General features: G+C 36.2%; 1 protein-coding gene across 1 annotated transcript in view; it reads right to left on the reverse strand.

The window, feature by feature from the left end:
- The window catches only part of LOC145279618 (neurotrypsin-like), a 61,034-nt gene extending 34,384 nt beyond the window's left edge, over positions 1-26,650 (reverse strand). Inside the window, exons 1-2 of the mRNA XM_080130828.1 lie at positions 26,477-26,650; positions 10,104-10,248 (exon numbers count right to left, since the gene is read on the reverse strand). Of these exons, the coding sequence (XP_079986954.1) occupies positions 10,104-10,248; positions 26,477-26,552 (221 nt within the window). The 5' untranslated portion in view covers positions 26,553-26,650. The remainder of the gene's footprint in view (positions 1-10,103; positions 10,249-26,476) is intronic.
- Between the last annotated feature and the right edge of the window lie 435 nt (positions 26,651-27,085).

The following is a 27,085-nucleotide window of genomic DNA, read 5'->3' on the forward strand; positions in this document are numbered from 1 at the left end:
TGTGGGTGTGGATATATATATATATATATATATATATATATATATATATATATATATATATATATACAAGTGAACGTGTCTGTGTGTGTGTCTGTGTACATTTCCCTACGCAATAACTCTGTCAGTTTTTAGTCTACAGACTCGAAATTTGATATACAGGGTACTGAGATTTGGGAAAATCGATGTGATCGGGATTTTGGCCAGAAATTTGGCGATTAAGGGGTCAAAGTTCAACGATTTGACCTTTTAGAACTCTACCAAACTCCTCCGACAATTTTGGGTCTACGCACTTGAAATTTTAGATATAGGTTCCTTGGACATGGATCTAACTTAATAACTTAATTTGAGCCCAAAACAATAAATTTTAAGGGGTCATAATAGGGGACAAACTTTAAAAAAATTGACCTCTGCGGTCTCTTCCAAATTACTCAGACAATTTCTGATCTAAATATTTGAAATGTTACATAAAGGGTATTCAGAAATAGAGCAAGCTTTTTCATCAGTTTGGGTCGAATATGTTTAGTTACCAATATATAAATGTATGTATATATGTCTGCATGTCTGCCTTAAACTTTCAATAGAGGCGACAGATTTTACCAAGATCAATATCGTTTTAAATTTCGACCTTTCATACGACAAATATCGAAAAATTGGCTAAAAACATTAATATCTTCCACTTCAACTAGGCACTTTTCTACAGGGGGGGGGGGTCACTTTTTCGCCGATATTTTTGAAAGTTATCCTCTCCTTTAGATTGTCTAGCCTTAATTTTAAAAAATGTCGGAGGCAAAAATGAGTCGTAAGCTGAAGGTTTTGATTTCGATTCTCGGTGGTGGCGCACGAGTCTTTATTTTTTAAAAAACTTTTTAAATCATTACTATATATTACGTCCAATATAATCTATAATATAACTCTCATGTATTTGTTTAAATGTATGTATATATGTGTGTATATTTGTTTATCTAAAACCTTCGACAGGCGACGGATTTTCACGAGATCGGTATCGTTGTGAAGCCGACGCTTCGGACGACAAATACGGAAAAATTGGCTAAAAACATTAATCACTTCACCCTGCACTGAACGCTTTTTCGCTGGTGTTTCCGAAAGCCATCCTCTCTTTACGATTGTCTAGCCTTAATTTAAACCTACATCACTTCCGGTTTGGCGATGGGCGAAATAGCAAAGGCGTCACGTTTTTTTTCAAGTCCTTTTCCTCCTTCACGATACGGGTTCGAGCCTGCCTGCCTACAACCACTTCTTTTTTTTTTGCTCAACACACACATCCAAACACCCGGGAAACGCCGAGCACCCAAGCTAATATATATATATATATATATATATATATATATATATATATATATATATATATATATATATTTATTTGTATATATATATATTTTATATATATATGTATTTGTACATATATATATATATATATATATATATATTTTATATATATATATTTGTACATATATATATATTTTATATATATATATATATATATATTTGTACATATATATATATATATATATATATATATATGTATATATATATATTCAAAATGTGAGGTTAGAAAGATCGACCACCTGCGTATTTGCATTTTTTTAAATAAACAAATATTTATTTATTTAAAGTTTCAAATTTTCGGCTTATAAAAAAAATATATATTTTCGACTTATAAATATATATATATATAAATGTTTAGAGGTACAGAATTTGTATATAGTTTTAAATAAAATACTAGGCGGAAGTTTCTCGAGAGCTCTTTCGGCTATCATCTCGTCAGGAGTAAATCGATAGCAATCTAAATAATATTGTAACGAAAATAAAGAGTTCTATTGGGGAACTTATTAATGTGCCAACGTACGAGGACATTAATTAAATTTATTTACATTTAAAAACGATTAAAAATATTGGCACAACGAGGGAGAAAAAAAAAGCCGGAGAAAAAATTCAAAGTTCCCCAAAGAGAAACAATGCGTTTGATGTTTCTTTTTGCCGGCACAAAGAAGGTTGACGCACCGCGATAGAGACGACCTCCAAAAACTATTTAAAGATTTTGGAGGAATATTACGGAAATATTATGATAGTTTTCGTGATTATTTAAGATCACTCATTGTTGAAAACTCTTATAAAAACCATTTTATAAACTCTTATATAAAAAAGTATACAACTTGCCATTTTGTTTCGTTTGTAATTAATCCGCCTGTTATATATTTCACATTCTCAAGTTGCCATTTACGTGATATTTCAAATTGGATTATTTCAATCACGAACAGATTTTTACAATTTACACAAGGTTTTTCGAATTTGTTCTGGAAATAACAATTACACAATAATAATAAATAATGACGAAAACACAAACGTGCATCTCAAGTAGAAACATTGTATTTTTGTTGTCGTATTAGTTGTTGAATAAATGAGGAGAAAGGCACAGCAACAATTAAATAAATATTTTATTAACAAAAATATATAAAAAGGCAATTGCGCAATATCTTTGCTCACTGCTGAACAAGTGGTGACGACCATATTCTCAGCGTGTCTGTCTCTAACTCCTTTGGTAAACTGGTTCTCGTTATCCGGAAATGACGTTATGGAATATTTCATTTTATCCCGTAGCAGGGGTGCGTTCCTGACAATTTTAAAGGTAGGGAGTGAAACAGTGTTTCCTGGTGGACAAGTATATTTTTTTCAAGATACGCCCTTATACTCTTAAGAGGTTTTTACTCCAGGCTGTTTGCTACGCTTCGGTGTTAATGCTCGGATTGAATAGATATATCGCAAATCAGTTGCATCCAAGCATTTCTATAAGAGGCTTATTTGTAGGTTTGTCTATCAGGCTTATTTCAAAATAACATTTTTTGTCAGTCTGTCACAATTAAATTACATTGCTTATTTGAAATGCGCTAAATCATCTGTGAGATTTAGTACTAGTATCTTTCTCAGTACGCCATGCTTAAGTTGGAAATAGCATTTCCGTTTGTGTACCATGTTCATTGTTAACTAATACAGTGGTCTGCCATGGTTAAATAAAAAAGAGCTTTTAGCTCGTTAAACGCACAGATTAAATGGTGTATCTTATTTGAAACACGTCAAAGCTTCTCTTTGTCCGTCGTTGTATTTGTTATCTACGAAGGTGTTATCAATCGTCTAGGCTTAGGATGAGAACAGTATTTATTCGCGAACCGGTGGACACATCTGAACAAACTGCCCGACGGAAAAGCCTCATATAGAAATCATAAGGACGCATTTTAAAAATACTCTTATCCAACCAGTAAACCATGTTTCACTTCCTTCTTTTAAAATACAGTGTTTTCACTTGAAGTATACGTTTGTGTTTTCATCATTATTTATTATTAATATAAATCGCATAAATAATCACGTAAATGGCAACTTTAGAATGTGGAATAAATAATAGGCGGATTAATTGCAAACGAAATAAATGGCAAGTTGTATACTTTTTATAAAAGAATTTATAAAAGTGTTTTTATAAAAGTTTTCAACAATAAATGGTCTTTAATAATCGCTAAAACTATTATATTTCCGTAATGTTATCAACAATTTATAAAAAATGAAAGTCTAACAGGTCAAAAATTATAATAAGGATATTCTATTGCAATTCAAACAAATGGCGGTGTTATATATGTGACACGATGGCGTGTTTTACTGATGCCAAAACTTATTAACGGATAAATTTTTTGACATGTTCTTGTATCAATAAAAATGAATATTCATTAAGTTTTAATGAAAATTGTTCATTGTAGTGTATTAAAATCAAATCAATGGATCAAATACAAAAGTGAAAATATTTAGGTTTTACTTAACTCGTTTTTGATCCAGAATTATACAAATTGCTTTTCTTTTAGATCGAATCCAAGTTATCTTTCTCTACTTGATACTAACTATAAAGAGAATTAATTATTCTGTTCTGGAAGTAAAACGTATCTAATTCTATTAATAATTGGAGTAGAGAATTGGATATTATTCTAGTTTCTGTCTTTAATTCAAACCCAACAGATGTACGTTCAAACAGCTGACCTTCACAAATATGACGATGTGCCACTTGACGTTGCATTTATTTTATCTGGTCACGATTATCGACTCTCAGATCATATCAACAAAATGTCACCATCCATTGTCTATTTATATCCATTTAACTCTAAAAATACATGTGCGTTTCTATTATATTGGGATATTAATATGTTCTTTACTTTAGTAATTATATGTCTGGTTTGCACCCTTTATTCATCAGATTTCGTATGGTTCTGTTAAGTTTGTCTTTGACAAACAAAGTGAGAATAAATGTATATAAATGTAAATGTTTCTCATCCATTTGCAATATTCCCACTTTCTCTTGCCTCTCATTTGTATAATGTAGAGGGCACAGCATGAAGAGAATGGGGACAGCACCTACGGGAAAAATACTGAAACACGTAGTCGTTAAAAGTGAAATCTAGAGTATTCGATATTATTTAGGTTTAACACCGTTAACATTAGCAGATCTTGAGTGAGTGAGGATTGTTAATGTTTAATAGCTTTAGAGTTGTGTTCTTGTTTTTTGATGTCGTCATATAAGTTTCGGAATGTTTATACATACACAGATATATATATATATATATATATATATATATATATCTGTGTGTGTATACATCTTTCTAAACTTATAGAGAGAGAGAGAAAGAGAAAGAGAGAGAGAGCGAGCGAGAGAGAAACATATATTGTATGAAAAATAAAATTGAATAAATAACAATATTTATTGCCCCATCAAAAAATCAATATAGAAATTATAATAAAATTTAAGGAAAAATCCCTCACCAGATAGCATAAATTAAAAAATATATGAAGAAAATTATATAAGAAACTTTTTTTGCGGATGATAAAAGAAATTCTTAATAAAATAAATCGATAGAACAATAAATATTGTAATTCATTCAATTCTCATTAATTTTCCAATTTCTTAAATTGTTCTATCATTTATATAGACTTTTGATTTCTCATAATATTTATATTTATCTTTCTAATTATATATATATATACATATATAGATATGTATGTATATATATTTTAAAAAGAAAACGTTGTTAAACGTTGAGTAATATTTTATATGTAATATGCAACTTCCTGAATACAAATAACTACCTTAGTAAATTGAATTCATATATCTTACCACATGAAAATATGCCACCTATTTCAGTTGTTACGTATTAAGAAGTTTACGTCGGTGGTGATTAAGTTACTTAGTGCATGATAGATTTGTAAAAAAAAATTATTAGCCCCAAGATTGAATGAATATGATGTAAAGTTCAACTAAGGGGTAACAGATCAAACAGTAAAAAAAAGTCGAAATATTTGAGAATATCACTTTTCAAGCTGAGACAAACAGTTTTTTTTTATGTCAGTCTCTCCATGCAATTTTTGCGAATGATTAAATAATTTAGAAATTATCTAAGCGGAATGTTCCCTCGATTTCTGTTCGTGTGCGTCACTCATTTTGTAAAATAAAAAAGTTAAGTTTAACAAGCTAAGATAAAACTAGACTTTTCTCCATTATCTCTAAATGAAACCTTGAAGAGACTCAGTGAACGTCTTCCTGTCTCCTCATTCATGAGAAGAAGCTTATTTTCATAGCAACCACGAGACGAAATAGTGATAAAAAGAAGCGAAAAGCGCGTAAAAGACCAGCAGGTATAAGCATCTCCATATATAAAAGACGCACATGTATTGATTTATTTTGCTACTGAAAATAATATGCATACTCTAAACACTTAAGCATTAGTCAGGTGAAGCCGCTAGACGTCTACGAAGGAAGTTTCATAAATATGATTAAAAAGTCCTCAAACAGACAGAGAGAGACATATACATATGTACATGATGGCAGCAAAATCGTTTTCGAACCGTACCATTACTTGATATAACACAAAAAAGATATACAGAAACACGAAAACATTCAGTGATGAACCGCACGAAGGTGGCTTTTAAGCCCTGCCAAACTCTGGCATTACCTGGCACACATTGTGCAGATATGTACGCCACTGGCAGCACGTTCTTAGTGTTCACATCTATGTATAATCAAATGCCGCTTCAAACCACCTGCTGTTTTATACGTCCGCCCGCAGTTGACACAGGTTAGCTCTGGCAGCACAAGACTGCTTTGTGGCCCACTGCGCCGATGAGTAGTCTGGTTGCTCATCAGCCCAGCTCTGCTCAGACATAATCTTCCGCACACCTCACACTTCAGACCAATTTGGCGCCCCCACCCATCCACGGCTCCTTTCGTCCACCCTTTCCGGATATCGCGCTTCAGCCGCTCATAATCGGTCCAATCTGCCTCAAACTTGCCCACATCTTCCCGCAAGGTCCTTCTCCATTCTCCGCGATCCAAAGGTTCTTTCATCTATCTCACATTTCTTTACGGTGGACCTCAAACAATCTTTGTCTCATTTTAGGCTTTTGAACCAGACGTCTTCCCTCGGCGAGCTCGCCATAAAGGAGTTGTTTGGGAAGTCGACTGTCTAACATCCTCACGATATGTCCACTCCATCTCAGTCTATGTTTGATAATGTGAGTATCAATGCTTAAACATTGGGTTTGTTTAAGCCCCTTCACATCGCTGACATCCATTTGCCAACACACACCTAAGATTCGCCGTAGGTACATGTTGTGAAACCGCTCGAGACGTCTCAAATGCTTCCTGTATATTGTCCAAGTTTCACAGGCATAGAGAACGTATGCGATATAAACCTTAATCTTAGTTGGCAGCAAGATCCCATGACAGTTCCACAAACGCCTGTCCAACTTTCCGAAGGCATCACTTGCCCTTCTGATCCGTAACGATACCTCATTATCCAGGGCACCGGACATACTCAGTGTGTTACCCAAGTAAACAAACTTAGTAACAACTGCTATCCTTAACCCACAGATATAAACTGATGGCTCATAGTATGGTATGCCTGAAACAGGCTGATACATTAAGATACAACCGCAAAGGCGTCCACAAGATGCTGCATATCAGCCACCGTATGAGCCACCAGATCACAGTTATCCGCATAGAGCAAGTCACGGATCGTGTTAGTGAGTACCTTTGTACTTGCGTCGAAGCGCCTAATGTTGAACCCCCCAGTAGTTCGGTAACGAATATAGACATCATCAGAGCAACCCCCAAATGATATCCGAAAGATCATGGTGAAATATAACGCAAAGAGTGTGGGTGCTGGAATGTCTCCCTGTTTAACACCATTTTCTACTGAAACAGGATCAGCCAGCTTTCCCCCAACGTTGATAACAGCCTTCATATCATCGTGGTTTAAGATGGTTACAAACTTTTCAGGACAGCCAAACTTTTTCAGAATCTCCCACAAAGCATCCCTATTGACTGTATCAAAAGCCTTGGTTAAAGCGATGAACACCTGATACAGACCCTTTTGCTGTTCTATACATTTCTCCTGTGGTTGCCTGGCTGTAAAAATTATATCCACTGTCCCTCGCCATCTTTTGAAACCACACTGCGACTCAGGCAAAATATCGTCAGCAATGTGCTCCAGCATTCTGTCTAGCATGATCATACAGAGCACCTTACCGACTACTGACAGCAAAGAGATGCCCTGATAATTTCCACATTCATCTCTGCTACCCTTCCCCTTGTATAGCACCACCATCAATGCATCCCGCCAATCCTGCGGAACACACTCATTCCGGCAAGCAGTCTGCAACAAGTGCGCTAAGCGTTGTATCATCTTGGGTCCAAAATATTTAAAGATCTCCGCATGCAAACGATTCAGGTCAGGAGACTTTCCATTATTCAGCTTATGGACAGCTGCTTCAACCTCCCGGAGAGAAGGAATCTTTGCCAAGATACCCTTGACAGGATTGCTAGGAATCGACCTAACAAACTCCTGATCAACGTAAAAAGGTATGTACAGGAGGTCTTTGAAATGCTCCCCCCATCTATGAAGAATGTCGGTAGGGTCTCGAAAGAAAATCCCCACCATCCCTCAAGCGCAAAGGACTGATAGGTGGTCCGTAAACCGCACGCAGTAGGCTGTTTAAGATCTTGGTGTTGTTCGAATCCGAGGCAAGCTGTATCTCCTCAGCCATTCATCCAGCACCTCGCGTTTGATTGCCCTAAGTTGTCCCTCAATCGATCTTGCTCACCATCTGTCAAACCACCCCCGAGATAAGCATGCAATGCCCTGGTCTTTGAATCAAGCAGAAAACCAATCCTGATGTTTACGTCCACAATAACTTAATACTCTCTCACATACCTCATAGTCAGGCTCCTTAAAATCAGGCCAAGTGTTTTCACAGTCAATCTCTTCTATCTCCTTAACTAGTTTCTCCCTCACAATATTGTCCCTTAAACCGGCAACATTAAGTCACTTTGGGATAGTCACACCAGATCCCCTCATTTTGGGCTTCACAGCACAATTAATTTTTGCACGGACCAACCGATGGTCGGTCCAGAACTCTGCATCCCACATGACACGAACACTGCAGATATTCCTCATCTCACGTTTTCTGACTAACACATAGTCTATCAAATGCCATTGTTTGGAACCAGGATGCATCCAGATCTTGTATTTGTCTTTCTGCTGAAACACGGTTTTACCGATTTTAAAACCCATCTCTGAACAAAACTACAGCAACATCAGACCATTGCTATTACACTTGCCCACTACGTGCTTACTCAGCACATCCCAGGTTTCAAAATCTCTTCCCACCCTAGCATTTAAATCTCCAAGAATGAAGATCTTGTCAACAGAGAGAGTGCGTCTAACTACACTGCACCAAAGCAAGGTAGAAAGCAACCTTGTCATCTTCTGTTGCATCCATAGTGGGTGCATAGACACTCAAAAAAGTTGTATAACGACCATTTACCAGAGGTAACCTCATAGTCATGATCCGGACACTCACACCACAGGGAAGTTCTTCCAGGCTAGAAAGAATAGATGCCTTTATAGCAAAAGCCACGCCTCTTTTCTTACATCCATCCGCTCTACCACTCCAGAAAATGGTGTAGGCCCCAACCAACTCAGAAAACTGTCCCTCATTAGCCAGCCTGGTCTCAGACAGAGCAACTATGTCCATGCCATAATGTTGAAGTTCCTTAGATACAAGAGAAAATCTACGCTCTGGACGCTTTATTGATGACGGCAGGTCAAGCAGCGTCCGCACATTCTAACAGCCGATGGTCATTGTCATATATTTCCTCGCAGTAGCATGGTGACGATCGGGTCCAGCCTGTGGAACCCTGAAACACCTGCCGGGCCAGGCCCTGGAAGTTCTAGTTCCCTTATTGCCAGTTACGTTCATAACCATATTTGCCAACTTCATTGAATGTTTTGCCGTTTTAGGCTACAGCCAGCCTTTTTTGCTATCAAGATACACGAGATGGTAAAATGTATATCTAATTTATATCGGAAAATGCTTGTGCATGAGACTTTTATAGTGAGGAAAGACTTTGCACCGACACAACCCCACTCTATAAACAACTGCCACATTGATCCCAAAAGAAGAGCAAGTCCGCATTATTGGATGCAGCAGTCATCGCAGGTTTTATATCAGAGGTTTCCTTCTCCTAGAGAGGTTGCCTTTACGACGGCTTACAGAGCCCTCTCCACCCACCATGTCATTTGATCCATGACTCGAACTTAGATTGCTGGTCATCAGAGCATATTCTACACGCCGGTGGGTCATATATGCCGCAGCTTACAAGGCCCAAGCTCCTCTGGAGGTTTCTGTGAGGGTTACCTCACCCTTATCATTTGGTTAAATAACCTTGACCCACAAGGCCGTGGAGGTCCAGTTATGTAGCGCAGGACGCTCGCCGTTCATCAGAGCCCCGTCTGCGTGGCAGTGGTCACGATGTGCACGTGGGGTTGATTTGTCGGGGAGAAGCACAGAAAGACGCTAAGACATCTGTGTGCTTTTAACGCACGTCCACACCAGACCTCGACCACTACATACATATATACATACATGCATGCATACATACATACATACATACATACATACATACAGGAAGAAAACCAGACAGACAGACAGAGCGAGAACGATCAAGAGAGATGGAGCGAGAGAGATAGGTAAGTTTTATAAAAAATACTTACGACAAGGATAACATACGACATACCACTTTAGCAGCGTTGACGTCCCAACCTTCGTCACAAATGCTACCCCACTGTCCCCCAAATAATACTTCAACTCTACCACGATAAGGCCCATCAAATCCAGCAAGTCGCACGCTTTCCATACCTTTAGAAAATAAACAAAAAGTAATTAATGAAACACATACATAATATGATGACACAAGATTCATCATCAAGAAAATGATTGTTAAAGGCGAAATAATGAGAAATAAAACAACGCATTAAAAGTACTTGCCTTCATTTCGTTTATTTTTTCTCCTCCGATTATTACTCTTGTTATAGTTTTTATGCTTTAAAATTGTTTTGGACCATGTAAAACCGGCCTTTTCTTAAGTGTTTTTAATCTTCGGACAACTGGAGCCAGCTCTTAATTTTCAATCGTAGGCGTGCCCCTTTTTTCCTGAGATCTTTATGGATGTTTTTTTTTTTTGTTTTTTTTTTTTACATAGGCATCACCACATTATCAAGGCCAAGAGGCCACTCAAGGATAAGGGTTAAAGAGTGTACAGTAGAAATTGGACATTATAGTAATCATTAGTAATGAAAATTTGGTAAAGTTGATAACTTATATGGAACGCCTCATCAAGAACTTATTTACGTTAGACTTGAAGACAACCATATTGTAGTCAGCCGGAAAGCAGGAAAACGGAAGACAATTCCACAGGCGTGCAGTTCTAAGAAAAAAGCTTTGTTCATTGAATCTACGTTTAGGTTTAGGCACAGATAAAGAGTGGGGGGAATTATTGATAGTGTTTACAGCTAGATGAGTGTTTCTTGTGAAAGTTTGGCGAGGGGGGGACCATAGATTGAAGCTCATTCGAACACTTTCTATGAAAATAACGATACATCAGAGACAAACTCGCAACATCTTTTCTGTGAGATAAAGGTTGCAAGGAAGAGAAAAGGATATCTCCTACGAGGCTACAAAGTCTTATTTTGAACTCTATCAAGGCAGGCCAAGTCCTTTCTAGCAGCTTCTGCCCAGATGTGGCAACAGTACTCCATCCTTGGACGTACCTGGCTCTTATATAGATAGAGAATAGCATCAGCAGTGAGATATCTACCGGATCGATAGAAAAATCCCACCATTTTTCCAGCGGCCTTGGCAACAGATTTGATGTACATGTTCCATTTAAGATCAGGAGTAATGGTCAAGCCAAGAAGTTTGTCAAAACTTGAGGCCTCCTGAAGACGAGAGCCATTCATTTCAATTGATGTCAGATGTGGATCAGAATGTTGATGATGTAAAGAGAGAAGCTTGGTTTTAGATGCATTAAAAGTAACCAGCCATTCTTTACCCCATTGTACTACGTGCTCAAGATCAGAGGAGAGAGAATTGGAGAGAACTTGGTCATTTACTGTCTTAGATGTGCTACCATAAATGGTAGTGTCGTCAGCATAGATGTCTACAAATGATGTAAGGATGTGATTTGGAAGATCATTAATGTAGATCAGGAAAAGAGTTGGGCCAGGATGGACCCCTGAGGGACACCGGCATTAATACTGTGAGCTTCTGATTTTTGCCCCTCAACTACTACTCTTATGAACCTATCAGAAAGAAATGATTTAATAATTGAGAAGACATTTCCAGCAATACCATAGCTAGAGATCTTATGAAGTAAACCTTTATACCATACCCTATCAAAGGCCTTAGATATGTCAAGAGCAATTGCCCTAGAAAGGTTGCCTCCGTCGAGAGATATGCTAATCCTATGAGATATAACTATAAGCACATCTGCTGTAGATCTAGCAGAACGGAAACCATATTGAGTGTCACTAAGAAGGTTATTTTTGTTGAGATGGTTGATTACTTCTGTATTTAACATAGATTCCAGCAACTTACTCATGACGCACAGGAGACTTATTGGCCTGTACTGAGAGGGGGATGAGCGATCACCTGAATTCTTAAATACAGGGCATACTGATGAAATTTTCCAGGGAGATGGGAAACTATTCTCCTTAAGACAACGTTTAAACAGTTTTGTATGTATGGGCGCTAGTTCAGGTTGAAGTTTTTTGAGTACTATGATTGGAATACCGTCAGGGCCAGTTGCTTTACTGGAATCAAGGTTTTTGATTAGCTTGGCAACATCACGTACAGATATACGTATATCACATAGCGTGTTTTCTGATACAGGAGGAAATATTGGGGGTTGGCAGCCTTGATCGCAAAGGGTAGAATTAGCTGCAAAGTTCTTGACAAAGAGTTTGGCTTTGTCTGATGCTGACGAGATTACCTCAGGTCCATTGATAATAGTTGGGATGGAGCACACGCTTCTATTCATGATTCTGTTTGCTATTTGCCAAAACTGGTGGGAACCAAACCGCTGCTCAGCTACTTTGGACTTAACAGATTGAGCATACAACTCTCTTGCATTCTTTATTACTTTCTTACAATGGTTGCTGGCAGTCCTGAAAGCGGCTTTAGTATTCATACATCTATTACATTGGAAACAGTGGAAAAAGTGATTTCTGTGCGCAATGGCAGCAGCACATTCTGGAGAGAACCATGGCTGGCTGTTAGTTTTTTGCTGAAACTTTTTCGAGGGTATGAAACGGTCAATACCTACAATTAACCATTCGGTCAGGTCTAATACTATAGAGGACACATCCTTTTTAAACATGGAATGCAGAGGTAGATCAGATATAAATGTACGGAAGCTATCCCAGTCAGCCTTAGTGTATCGATATACTGAACGATGGAGAGGTACGTCTGGGGCCTTATTACATTTCATTTTTATCTTAACTGATACAACAGAGTGGTCGGAAGAGCCAAGAGGCGACAGAACAGAAACTGAACATAGTTCAGGGCAAGTTGTGAGAAAAAGGTCTAGTAGGCTCGCATACTGGCCATCATTGTCGGGCACACGGGTGTGTTCCTGAACAATCTGAGTGAGGTCATAGGCAATGGAGAAATCATGACAGAACCTTCCCTCATCATCGGTCTTGTAAGAGTGGGTCAACCATTCGACGTTGTGAACATTGAAGTCCCCACATACGTGAATGTTAGCTGAAGGATAAGCTGATAAGACTTGGTCAATTTTCTTAGATATGCTTTGAAAGATAGTAACTCCGCTGTTATGGGGGCGATAGAGAGTAAATATAAATGCCGTAGTGTGAGCTAAAGCAACCCGGAAGCACATATAGGGTAAGTTAGGATCTTCCCGGGAGATGTCCCTACCACATGGAAAGTTATCCCTAATATAGGCACAAATTCCATGCCCATAGCGATCTTGGGGGTCAGATTTAGAAGTTAAGTTAGAGTATCCTTTAATTGCGAACTCTTCTAGGGAAATAGCCTGTCCAATGCCAGTTTCACTTAAAAATAAAAGGTCTGGTTTAGTCTCCTGTAATTGGGTTTCATTTAATTGGATGTCTGTGCTTTTGATGAGAAATGGATTTTAAAATTCATATATTAGATCTATTACTATTTCTTCTGATAAAATAGATTCTCTTTATCGCTATAAGCACTTTATCACAACTTAGGCCATTCTCTATCTCTACAAATTTATGGCGTACTATTATATTTAGGCTGCTGAAACTCTGTCTAAATTGAGTACTTGATAAGGTGTGGAATTGTTGGTCTCACTATTTCTCTTCTCTACAACTTTTCTCTCTTACACAGATGTTGCTAGTTTTAGTCTATTTTAGAAATAATATTATAGTATGTGTTCTTCAGAAGTGTCTGATATTTTCTCTACTTCCATTTGTTCAAGCTCATTTGATTCGTTAATCAAATGAACTCCATTGGTTCGCTGTATTAATACAACATTATAACACAGCTTAATATTCCTTTATTTTCTTTCCAAGAGCTTCATTCTTATAGAAGTTTCTTTCTGCTGAATGTATTTGGAGGAATATAATCAGCAGAAAGAGACTTCAATGGCCTTTTTTCCAGATCTAAATTCAATAGGTATCACATGTTTTTGCGATAATCATTTTTCCGTTCTTGTTTTCGCCTGAATTCATATGGCTTCACGTTTTGTCTGGAGGGATCCCCAAAAACAAAGGAAAAACACACAATTTAATGGCATCAGCATCGGCTGATAACACACAAAATTGTACTAAAAGTATTAAAAGGATGGGGAGAGATAACACTAAATAAACCTCCACTAACAGGGCAAGGAGAAAATTCGGGTATTGTGGAGGCTTTACGCCACAAAAATTTTAGAGAAGATCATTAATCATGATGTGCATTTATTTCCGATAACGCGAAATTATTGACAATAATTATCTAAAGAGATGGAGAATTCTTGAGAGAATTGTTGTGGATCAAAATTCAAGAGGTAAATATGTGAGATAAAACATGTTTGGTTAGTGCATGTGAACGTCGGGCCAAGCAGTTGTTAAATAGATGACAAAGAAAAAAGGGGGGCACAGAGAACTGGAAATATCTCTAGCCAGTATTAGACCATCCAAGCGAAAAAAAATGAAAAAGTGACTCATTTAATTTAAGTTTGAAAAACTAAGTGGCTCATTTAATGGTGAATTCTACTGGAATCAGCTTTGTGAGCTAAACAATATCCGGAGACCAGCTATATATTATTGTCAGTAAATGTCTTCCCTATGCAGATAAACAATGACCGTGAACAAAAGGCCAAAGTCAGAGTAAGTCAGGTATGAAGAACCCCCAAAGGAGGAACGACAGTGGGAATTTGAGTTGAACGTTGGAAAATAGGCAGTTGATTTTGGTGAGAGCTACTGAATGATAGTGTGCCTCTTCAGATCCTTTGGGGTTCTTTGAAGGCCCTTGGTCAAATGACTCTCATTAATGATACTTATGTGTGGTCGAGCAAAGATTTGCGACTCTTCCATCCAACCTTGAAGTGATTGCCAAACAAACAAAATAATAAACATTATTATTGTTTATAAATTGTTTTGTTTTCGATGGAATATCTTATTGTTGGATAGATTGACAGACGGACTTAGACTGGCACAACGAATACACAAGATGCATTGTCACACAAGAAACACCATCGATTATTGTTAGTGAGCAACAATTATTATTCACAGTACTATCTTACATCTCAGTAACAATGCGCCTTGTTTGAGGTGAATATGATTTAAAAATATATTGAATACATGTGTGTAAATAAATTAACTATTAAATAAAATGACAGATCAAACCAGGTGAAAACTAAAAAAAAACACAATTCGCTCTCCTCTCCTGATACTTACATTCACGAATATCCGGGTGCTTAGAACTAACTTAGATCATGTAGAATCATTTCTCCTCGCAAATTTCCCAGATATCTTAGCGTTAAGTGAAACTAACCTGCACCCCTCTATCATTTCTAACCACTTTAAAATGCCTGGATATCTCCTACTTTGCCGTAAGGACCTTGACAGACATATGCACGGACTTGGAGTCTATATTCTAAACACCCTCTCCTTGATTAGAAAATTTGAACTAGAATTAGAAGACTAGGTCTTTATGTGCTTTGAACTCTAACTGCAACATAGCGTTAGCTACTTATATTTTTCTCTGCCGCTCTCCCTCGATCTAGGGCTGTGCTCTAATCAACCGTCTCTGACAGAATAGACACAACACTCTCCGTAGATACTAACGCGCAAATACACATATTTGATGACTTTAATGTCCACCACAGTGATTGGCTTGGTTTCTTTACTTACACAGACGCAGCTAGTAGCATAACACATAGATTCTCTATATCCCATTCCCTATCACAGACACTGATGTTTCCGACCTGTCTCCCAGATCGACAGGACCAACGAGCTCCACTTCTAGATTATTTTTGACCAAAAAGGCAACATGCACTTCGCACTGCTTGCCCAACGTTTTGCCTCAGCTTCACTTTAGATCTAGCAGGCGACCACCTTCCAAATTTCCTTTTTACGGACAGCAGTCACACTCGATGATCTGAAAATCACCTTTTCCCATGCTTGAAGGTAGTCTTATCTCTACTGTACTACTTAAAAATGCTCTGCTGTGGTTGAAAAGTTCTCTCTAAGCTCTACAATAAATGCCTTAATGAATCTTGCTTTCCGGACTGCTGGAAAATTGCTTCTGTTATACCAGTTTACAACATTTCAGATGAAAGAACTGACCAACTCAATTATCGCCCCATTAGCCTCCTTCCTTTCCCTTGCCAAAATCTTTGAGTCCTTAATCAATCAAGCACTAGTCTGCCATCTCAAAAGAATCCACTTTTATCCGACTGACAGTATGGATTTAGACAAGCCCGTTCTACTGCAGATATCCTAACTGTAATCTCCGAGCGTATATACCAAGCACTGGATAAGGCTATGATATTGCTTGACATATGCTTAACATTCGAATCCTTCTTAGACAAGTGAAAAATCTAAGTTGATAACCGTACCTCAAAACAACATGATATAAATGCAAGTGTGTCACTGGTCTCAATTCTTGGACCTTTATTTTACCTGATATTCATAAACGACCTCCCTGATAAAAAAAAATATCTGAGATGGGGACATTTGCTAATGACAACGCGCTCTATACCATACATGAGAGTAAAACTAATCAACAGTATCTAAGGAAATTGTTGAAACTCTAAAGAAATACCTCCAGTCTGTAATGTACTGCGACAGAAATTGATTGGTAACGCTTAATGCTGCCATGATTAGGCTTATTTCTGTTAATAATTACCAGAAACCTTCTCAGCCACTGATTGCCAAAGCTGATAACAGACTTCCAAAAAGTATTTCCTCAACCTTCAAGGGTTAATATGCACAGACAACATGAATTGAAACAAATACATTGAGGTAATTGCCAAAGCTATTACGAGGAAAGTGGTCTCTCTCTCCCGCGCTAAAAAGTTTACTCACACCTGAGAGTATCCTGTATCTCTACAAGACCACAGTTCGACCATGCATGGAGTATTGTTGTCATATCCGGGCTGGTGTATTTGCTACTAGTCTCTTGTTCCTGGACAAGGTGAAAAAAGAGTAGTCAACCTAATAGGTCCTGAGCTATCAACTAAGCTCCAACATCTGTCCCATCACCGAAATGTGGGATCCTTGTGCGTGTTTTACAAGTATTTCAATGGCAAGTGCTCTGATCTGACTAACGCCAAGCACTAGTACCTCCTCGACGGCAATACCTTCGACAAACCCGATAAGCAGCAGAATCCCACCCCTACATTGTACAGATATCTAGATGCAGAAAAGCCTTCTACTTGAATTGCTTTTTCTCTCAGGCTACTGCACTTTCGAATTCCTTTTGCGAACCCTTGCTTCTCTGATTGTACTGACATACATAATTTCAAGTTTAATGCAAACAAAAATCTTGCTGCCCAACTGCCTAAATCATATCCCTGCGAATTTGGTCCCAAATAGTAGCCCTTCACGATTAAGTGGCTATGTGCCTTATTTGGGATGTAATGAAAATAAAAAAATAAAAAAAATATGAATACACGCAAAAATTAAATGTAAATGCTGTGGATAAAGAGACGAAACATTAAATTAAATAATAAACTAATGCAGTAGATTTACCCCCGTAAAACACAAACCATATGGTAAAGATAGTCAACTATACCAACATCTGCAATGTGAGTTTGCGGACGAATGGTAGATGCACATGACAGAGACAGTATTGAAAAACGAAAATCATAAAATATAAACAAAAAGCATGGGGAAAAAATAAAAAATAAATACATAGAAATTTCCAAAGAGTTGAAAGTTACATTCATAATAGCACTAGGAAGAGTTCTGAAAGAAAAAAAAAACTGGAAAAATATGACCCGAAGGAAATGAGATGAAAAAGAGAAATTAAATCAACGAAAATATTAGGGAAAATCTTCGAGTGCAGAAATCACATAAAGTAATCAGCAAACGTTAATTAACTACGGGTAAGTTAAAACGAAAATAGAGGAATATGAAAAAAACAAACACATTAAATGAATGAAATGAAACCAACACTAACAGAAATCTCATAATCTGACACTAATATTCATATGGTAAATGCATCTCTAATATGCTACCTAGTATCATCTCTCCTCTTCTGATGATAAGCATTAGGCTTCGAAATATCATAGTGTAAAAAGTTTTATTCATACTACACCATTAATTGATGTAATATCTTCATTGAATAAATGAATATATATGCATTAGTATATATGTTTATATTGTTTTTATTTTCTCAATATTCTATATAAGATCCAAGGCAATTTGTTGAGCTTAGCATTATCCCTATGAGTCTCGTCTTAAGGAATCGATCTTATTCTTTTAACTCCCCTATATATATATATATATATATATATATATATATATATATATATATATATGTGTGTGTGTGTGTGTGTGTGTGTGTGCGTGTGTGTGTGTGTGGTTTCTTACTGTTGAGCACTTTAAAGTTGAAATAGAAAATCGGTCACCTAAGCTTGCATGCGTAGTTCATGTTATAATCATTAGATCACTATGACAGGATGTTATGACATTTAAAAATATAAAATTTCAACGATATTTCTCGCGGTTGACATTGGCCGTGAGGATTGCTCCTTGCTAATGAAGTCAGAGATGGCTTCGTGGCGGGGTTCGAATCTCACGCCCAGTAGTAATCGTGTCACCCTGCACTGATTACTCCAAGAAAGATAAAAAAATAGTGTCCGTAGGTATTAAAAAATTATTACTGTAATCATTATATATTATATATATATCATTATATTGTAATCATTATATATATATATATATCATTATATTGTAATCATTATATATATATATATCATTATATTGTAATCATTATATATATATCATTATATTGTAATCATTATATATATATATAATTATATTGTAATCATTATATATATATATCATTATATTGTAATCATTATATATATATATATCATTATATTGTAATCATTATATATATATATATATATATATATATATATATATATATATATAAGGAAAGTCAGCAGTTTGTCCTATCTCTGCCACGTTGTCAGCACCAGCATGGGTTGTAAACGAATACAAATGATGATTTATTTTTTTGTATTCGGAAAAACGCCAAAAGTGAATTAGTACAATTCCACTTTCTTCCAAAAAGATTACAAATAATATATTTGTAATGAATTTAAACGTATTGTCTTTAAAATCAGCTATAAACTTTGACTTAATTACAATTTGAGCAATGAAAAACGGCATTTCATGACAAATACGGATGTAACTTGGGTGGATAAAAAAACTAAGGATATTCATACATTCATACCAGTGAGGTTGCTTGACTGCTTTAGTGGTGAAACTGCCATTCATGAAACATTTGTAGTTGCTGATGTTGAGCGATCAGAATTTGGATACGATTAATAAAGAGATTGAGCGATCTGGTGATGGATAAAGGAAGAGAATGAAGTTAGTTGGAATTTTGTCGATCGGCCTGAAATACGTCTGGAAGGTTCGCACTCTGCTCCCTCCGTATTCAGCACCAGCAAGAGTTTGTAGATAATGATTCGGCTGGAGGTCGATTGACGCGAGGACAGTCGCACTTGGCATGTCCTGCTGTCCCATCACCATTTTTGGTCGATTCTGTTTCTTTGTCACCGCTCACTGAATAGCTGATTTGTTATGACATTTTAAAAAATAAATGTTAAAATTTCAATGATGCTTCTCGCGGTTGAAATTGGGTTTGAGGTTAGTTCCTTGCTAGTGAAGTCGAAGATGGCTTCGTGGTGGGTTCGAATCTCCTGACTGATAGTAATCGTGTTATCCTACACTGATGATTCCTGAAAGGATGAAACACTAGTGTCTGTAGGTATTAAAATTATTATTGTAATAATTATATATGTAGTATATGAGGGGACTTCCTATCTGAACTTCATTGATCTGACAGTACATAACGTTATCAAAGCTGATTTCTACTGATCCACACGAGTTCAACGAATATATTTCTGAGGAAAGGTGGGGGAGTTAGATTGTCATTATAAAGTGAGTCGGCACAAATACCAAGTCTCTTGTAGTGGGACATTGGTAAGTAGGCTGGAAACGTCAAATGAACACATCAATTTGTGCGCAGCACTAGGTTGCAACTTAAGTAAATATTCAACCACGCTCTATAACAGACACGACCGGAAAACAAATGAACACATATCTAAAGAAATGGCAGAAAGACTAGAGGATGGCCTCCAATCTGTAGTGGAATGGCGACAAAAATGGATGGTCACATTTAATACTGCCAAGACTAAACTCGTTTCCTTCAATAATTACAAGAAACCTTCTCTACCACCAGTAGCAATGGCCAACGACTCTATTTGTAAGCACATCTTTTAAACTCCTTGGCCTAACGTTCACAGGAAACATGAGTTGGAAAAATTACACTGAGAGCATTGCCAGGACCGCTGCGAAAAAAGGTAGGTTCTCTCTACCGTGCGAGAAAGCCACTGACCCCTGAAAGTATCCTGTACCTCTATAAGGCCACCATTCGCCCATGTATGGAGTATTGTTGTCATATTTGCGCCGGTGCATCTGCTACTAGTCTCTCGCTCCTAAACAAGATTCAAAAGAGAGTCGCCAACCTAATAGGTCCTGAACTATCATCCAAGCTTCAGCCTCTGTCCCATCGATGCAATGTAGCACCTCTCTGCCTGTTCTACAAGTACTTTAACGGTATATGTTCCGACGAGCTGCAAGCACTTGTACCCCCTCTACGTAAATATCCCCGACAAACCCGACAAGCAGTACAATCCCACCCCTTCACAGTAGAGATCCATAGATGTAAGAGAACCTTCTACTCCAGTAGTTTCTTCCCCAGAACCGCTATACTTTGGAACTCCCTGGCAGGTTCCTGCTTCCCCAACTGTACTGACACGCAGAAGTTCAAATGTAACGTGAACCGACATCTTGCTGCCCAATTCCCCACCTAGTACCCCTGTAGCCTGTGTTCCTAATAGTAGCCCCCTACATCAAAGTGGCAACGTGCCTTGTTTGGGGTGAAAATGTAATAATAATAATAAAAAAAACACCCTGAATGAATCGGTAATTCAATATTTATTGCACAGAGCATGAAATAGTCAATAGCCACTAGGTTAGGGAGTGTTGAGCAGACCCCGCCATAGACAAAATAGTTCTAAGCGGGATACCTTTATGTATTTTAAGAAAGGCCATAAAGTCTAGGACTCAGTGAATCAAAAGGCCTTATTTTATCATAGATCCTTTATGAAAAGCATCATTTCTTATAAAAGTATAAAAGGCGCTTCTGGATCTTGATTTCATTCTTATAAGTGTTATTGCGTGTTTCAGCACAAACTTATCTGGGTCATTCAAAATAATTAAACTTTTCTGGGCATAACCTGCACAATTCAGGATAACGGCACCAGCGCGTTTTCCGGTTTACAGATATAAATAGCTCTAGTTGATTTTAATCACTTACTAGTTTTGAAATGCGCGCTGAACCAAATAAAATCACCTGAATTAATAATCGAATTGGAATAATGAAAGGTCAAGTCTTTTAGGCTAGACTTAACAGTTGTTACATGACCAGGCGAGGTAGGATCATGATGCCTAAGTTGAGAAAATAAAACTTGAAAAAAATACATATATATATATATAAAGAGAGAGAGAGAGAGAGAGAGAGAGAGAGAGAGAGAGAGAGAGAGAGAGAGAGAGAGAGAAAGAAAGAACGAAATTACTTGAAAGAATTATATGATTTTAGTAGACCACGGTTTTACAATTTTTCGATGAGTCGAGACACAGATTTAGACGCGATTTCTGTTTTTTCTTTTGTTTGTTGTTGTTGTTGTCCGTGTTACTGTTGGTGTTGTTATTGTTGTTGTCCGTGTCACTGTTAATGTTGTTATTGCCGTCCGTGTTGTTGTTCCTATTTACAATGCCTCCCCACAGGACAGAGTTAGACACCAGGGTCGTTTTTTAACGTGTAGAAAAGGAACAAAAATAAAAATTGTCTCAGTCGTGAAGGATTTCTCCTCTACTGACAGACCGTGTTGTTGTTATCCGTGTTGTTGTTGTAGTTTTCTGTGTTGTCCCAGTCTCATGCTTTCGTTTCGTACGAATCAGATAATTTCATGGTTAGCATTCGTTTCCACGGTGTCTCTGTAAAATTATTTCTAGAAAGTTGCCAAAAGAGTTTCTGTGGAACGGATTACATTCGAACCTAGCACACCCATATTGTCAGTTCATGTCGTTAACCACTTAGTTATTGTCATATCCTCGTTGTTTTTACGCATATATATTTTCCCGGCACTTGTTTCCCATGGCACAGTTAATTCTGTATCTGAAATGGCATAAGTGAGTTCTCAATATATTGCTATTGTTGTTATTATTGTTGTTGTTATTATTGTTATTATTGTTGTTGTTATTATTGTTATTATTGTTGTTGTTATTATTGTTATTATTGTTGTTGTTATTATTGTTGATGTTATTGTTGTTCGTGCTGTTTACGTCGTTGTTTTTTGTTCTGTCAGATGTGTGTAACTTATGTTTTCTTGTTATAGCTGTCAGGCCGTCCCTAAAGTAAACATATAAGCTTTAAGCAAAGCGGAAAACACCGCAAGGAAAAAACTGCATTTATTGCAAAATGCATACATTTAAATAAACATCGCCTCTGCCAAATTTGTTCAAACTAAATCAAGTCTAAGAAAACGTATAGAAGGAAAATCAAACATACAATAGATTTATACATCTATAAACGTGAGAATGTGTGTGTGTGCGGACAACTCTTAACCTATATACTCCACGAATTTTTTATCTATAGATATGTGATTTGGTATATAGTGTATTCAGACATATTGAAAACTTTTTTGAAAGAAAAGGACTGCTAAAGGGTCAAATTTGAAAAATTTGTACTTGGTTGGGGGGTTATCGGATTTTTTATCTGTTTGTCAACTGTTTAACGACTGTGCATGCGCGAATGGTTTCCATGACAGCATTCTTATGTTAAAAATAAGTAGGGTTAAACACCTTTTAACGAGCGTGGCAAGCTGGCCTTGTTGTTATCATTCTTGACTCAGTGTCTACAGGTTTTGTTTTCGATCTCAGCTCGAGTCTTACAAGAAGTGAACCGTTTAGAAAAAATTAATACTAGCATGCACATATCTCAGTTTCTTTCCGTTTTTTATTTCATTTTTTAGGAACATATTATAATATCACGTTTATACAGAACAGCTTTCTAAATAATTTGTCGCGTTTAGATCTCTTATTCTGCTTTTTTGAAATCATTACTATTAGGTTTAATATAATAATCAATAGAGGATTTTTTTCTGTACTAAAGACGAAATCTGCATGAATTAAAACATATTTAAGCGTATTTTATGACCTGGCAACGCCGGGTAGCCTGCTAGTAAATATATAAATATATAAAAGTAATACTATGAAGTAAATAAATAACACTTCAGAAATTATTTCCCTTTTGATGCAATTTTCTACCGACAAGAGTTAAATACGCTAACATGGAGCACTATAGCCATATCTAGCAAGAAGCAGCTCAGAGCACTCTTTTCTGTATTGGCAGGGTGTAAAGCCATCTTCAATATTTAGTAAGCGACTGCCTATCTGTCCTCTACTTCTTCTTTTTCGCAGAAGAGAGGTTGCGAGTCTATTTCTGCTCTATCGTTATTTACATGGCAGGTGCTCAATTGCAAATCATTCACAACTAACATTCGTCTAGCTGCAACAACTGCCAATAATTTCCTTCACTCTCAATCAATGACTAAAACTAAACCAAAATTATGTGTGTAAGTTTTTCCCAGACTGAACAGTCCGTCTATGGAACACAATACGGAAGAGCTGATTCATTACTGACTATGGCGTGGTCATTTTCAAATCTAATATAAACAATTCCTTTTGAACCACCCTCATAAATAATCAAACCAAGTTCTATAATCACTGATCATCACGGTGTTGCCTCACATTCTAACCGATACTCAGTAACTATTATCCTCGACTAGCCCTTATGCCTATACAAACCGTGACCGCCTCGTAAAAATGCCTATACAAATGGGATTCCCTAGTAAAAATTCCTATACAAACCGTGCTCCCTTAGTAAAAATGCATATACAAACCATGATCCCCTAGTAAAAATGCCTATACAAACCGTGACCACCTCGGAAAAATTCCTATACAAATCGTGATGCCCTAGTAAAAATTTCTATACAAACCGTGATCCCCTAGTAAAAATGCATATATAAATCGTGATCTCCTAGTAAAAATTCCTATACAAACCGTGATCCCTTAGTAAAAATGCATATATAAATCGTGATCCCCTAGTTATAATCCCTATACAAACCGTGATCCTCTAGTAAAAATGCATATATAAATCGTGATCTCCTAGCAAAAATTCCTATACAAACCGTGATCCCCTAGTAAAAATTCATATACAAACCGTGATCCCTTAGTAAAAATGCATATACAAACTGTGATCTCCTAGTAAAAATTCCTATACAAACTGTGATCTCCTAGTAAAAATGCCTATACAAACTGTGATCCCCCAGTAAAAATTCCTATACAAACCGTGATCCCTTAGTAAAAATGCATATACAAACCGTGATCCCATAGTAACAATTCCTATACAAACCGTGATCTTTAGTAAAAATTCCTATACAAACTGTGGTCCCCCAGTAGAAATTCCTATACAAACCGTGATTCCCTAGTAAAAATTCCTATACAAACCGTGATCCCCTAGAAAATATGAATGAATAAATAAATAAATAAATAAATAAATAATAATAATAATAATAATAATAATATTAGAAAATAGCTAAAATTATTGTCATACAAACCAAGATACTGTAAATAAATAGATAAAAAGCAACAATAAACAAATCTATACTCCTATAAATTTTTTTTGTGTATTGATATTAATATTAAAAACGCTTTTTTTCTATTTGTTTGAAAAGAAAATCCAACTTTGTTATATATCGGTCTTTGTTACAACTATGTTATATATCGCTTGAATTGCATTCATCTGCAAAAAATCTAGCTAATTTCCATATTTTTTTAACATTTAGTTTAATTAATTCCCTATTAGTTTTTTCGTTTTTTAAATGTTTTTTTATCATCTTTAGTTAATTATAACGTGTAATTATATTAATGCAAATATTCTGCATGATTTATGGTTGCGTAAAAAGGTTATAGTAAACACAAACCTCTCTCTCTCTCTCTCTCTCTATATATATATATATATATATATATATATACATATTTATATATGCGTATATATATATGTTTAATAAAATTCCTTCCAAACTCCGCTGTCATTTTTCGTCTGTAGAATGAAACTTAATATATAGGGTATTCGAATCCATGCGAAACTTTATTTTGGAATAAGCTATGTTAAATTCGAATTCTATCAGATATTTGGACTAAAACTCTTGGGAAATATGCGAGACCGTTCGTAGATTATGGATAAAATAGCAAATATCGTTCTATCTGGTATATAATGAATCGTATGTTATAAAAATTATGTTTCAGCATTAATTACCCTTAATCATGTTAACCTACTTTTATACAAACTAAACTGAACAGTTTTACACGGTTATGGAAGTTGCGTATATTAGAAATTATTGAAATAAATAGTCATATTATTCTTTTCTAGCACTTTTCGTTTATATCCTAACGATAACATCTGAGCATTTGATAAACAATAAAGAAAAGAAAAGAAAATTAAACAATACAATTATAACCGAATAGTTTAACCAAATGGATACCGTATGAGACTATGAAATCTCCTATATACAGTTCAATAGTTATATTTTGTGTGATCATTTATATTAGGTTATGAATAAAATATCAAATATTTAATGACTCACACAGGAGAAATATACAATTGATTGCAAACAAGGTAAAAAAAAAGAGTTTAGTTTTAGGTCCAACGCATAAATTACTCCAAATCAGGTTATATCGTATAAACTGAAATCCCCAAACGATAAAGAAATTATATTTGTGTATTTTTTCTGTTGATATTGATAATTTGTATTGTTTGCATTGTTCTCATCTTAAGTGTTATTTTCACAACATTTCGGTCGATGTAATATAATCTTTCTTCAAGTATCGAACTTGTAAAACTTTGTAAAACTTGACAATCTACACAGAATTTCAAACGAACTCTCTATTTAATCCGAGGGGGAGTGGTTTGTTGTCGTTCCGTTCATCTTTACCAGCCAGAAGTATTTAGTTATTCTTAGTATGTTCTTACTAAGGATTGGACCACCAACCTTTAGAAGTTTTACTTAGAACTAAATCGAACCTAGTACTTTATCCATTACGAAACGTTTCCTAGCGAAACTTACACTCGGAATGAAAACAGTAAACCAAATAATCCAAATTATCTAAATAAACCAAATAATCCAAATTATCTAAATAATCCAAATTATCTAAATAAAGGAATGAATTTATTTTTTACTTACCATAATGCATCATGTTTGGTGCACCCTGAAGAATAGTGAAATCCACAAACAAAACAACGAGTTGAAAGAGAAACATATTAACGTTGAGACGCTTTTTAACGTGGATTTATTTTCCCTACTGTTAAGAAGCAGCTGTTACTTTACCATGTACACACACACGCTCTTTTCCCTTTTTCTTATATATATATATATGTATGTGTGTGTGTGTGTGTGTGTGTGAGGAAGTTTTCAATTGTCCAATTCTCGATCACGTATAGAATAAGGCATTAATCAAATGTGTATGTTTCTTTTTATTTCGTTGTTGGTGGTTTGTACTATTTTTGGAGACTGTCGTTTCTGTTTTAAATCGACAGTCATTAGCTTGGCGAACTGATGTAAATGCATTGTAATTAAATTAAGGTAGGCATCAAATACATTTAAGTGTACACACACACACACATATATATATGAGAATGAGGGATATAAAGAGACACAAAGGAAGAGGAATAGAGATAAGAAAAAGAAGTAGACGTATTGAAAGTGACAGAAAACGAAAGAAACAGAACATTGCTGCTAAGAAAAAAAAAAGAATATAAAACCTTCACATATTCTACATTGTTGTACATGCCA

The sequence above is a fragment of the Euprymna scolopes genome, chromosome 7, assembly GCF_053919585.1.
Source record: "Euprymna scolopes isolate OS-2025 chromosome 7, ASM5391958v1, whole genome shotgun sequence".
In the NCBI taxonomy this organism is placed as follows: Eukaryota; Metazoa; Mollusca; class Cephalopoda; order Sepiida; family Sepiolidae; genus Euprymna; species Euprymna scolopes.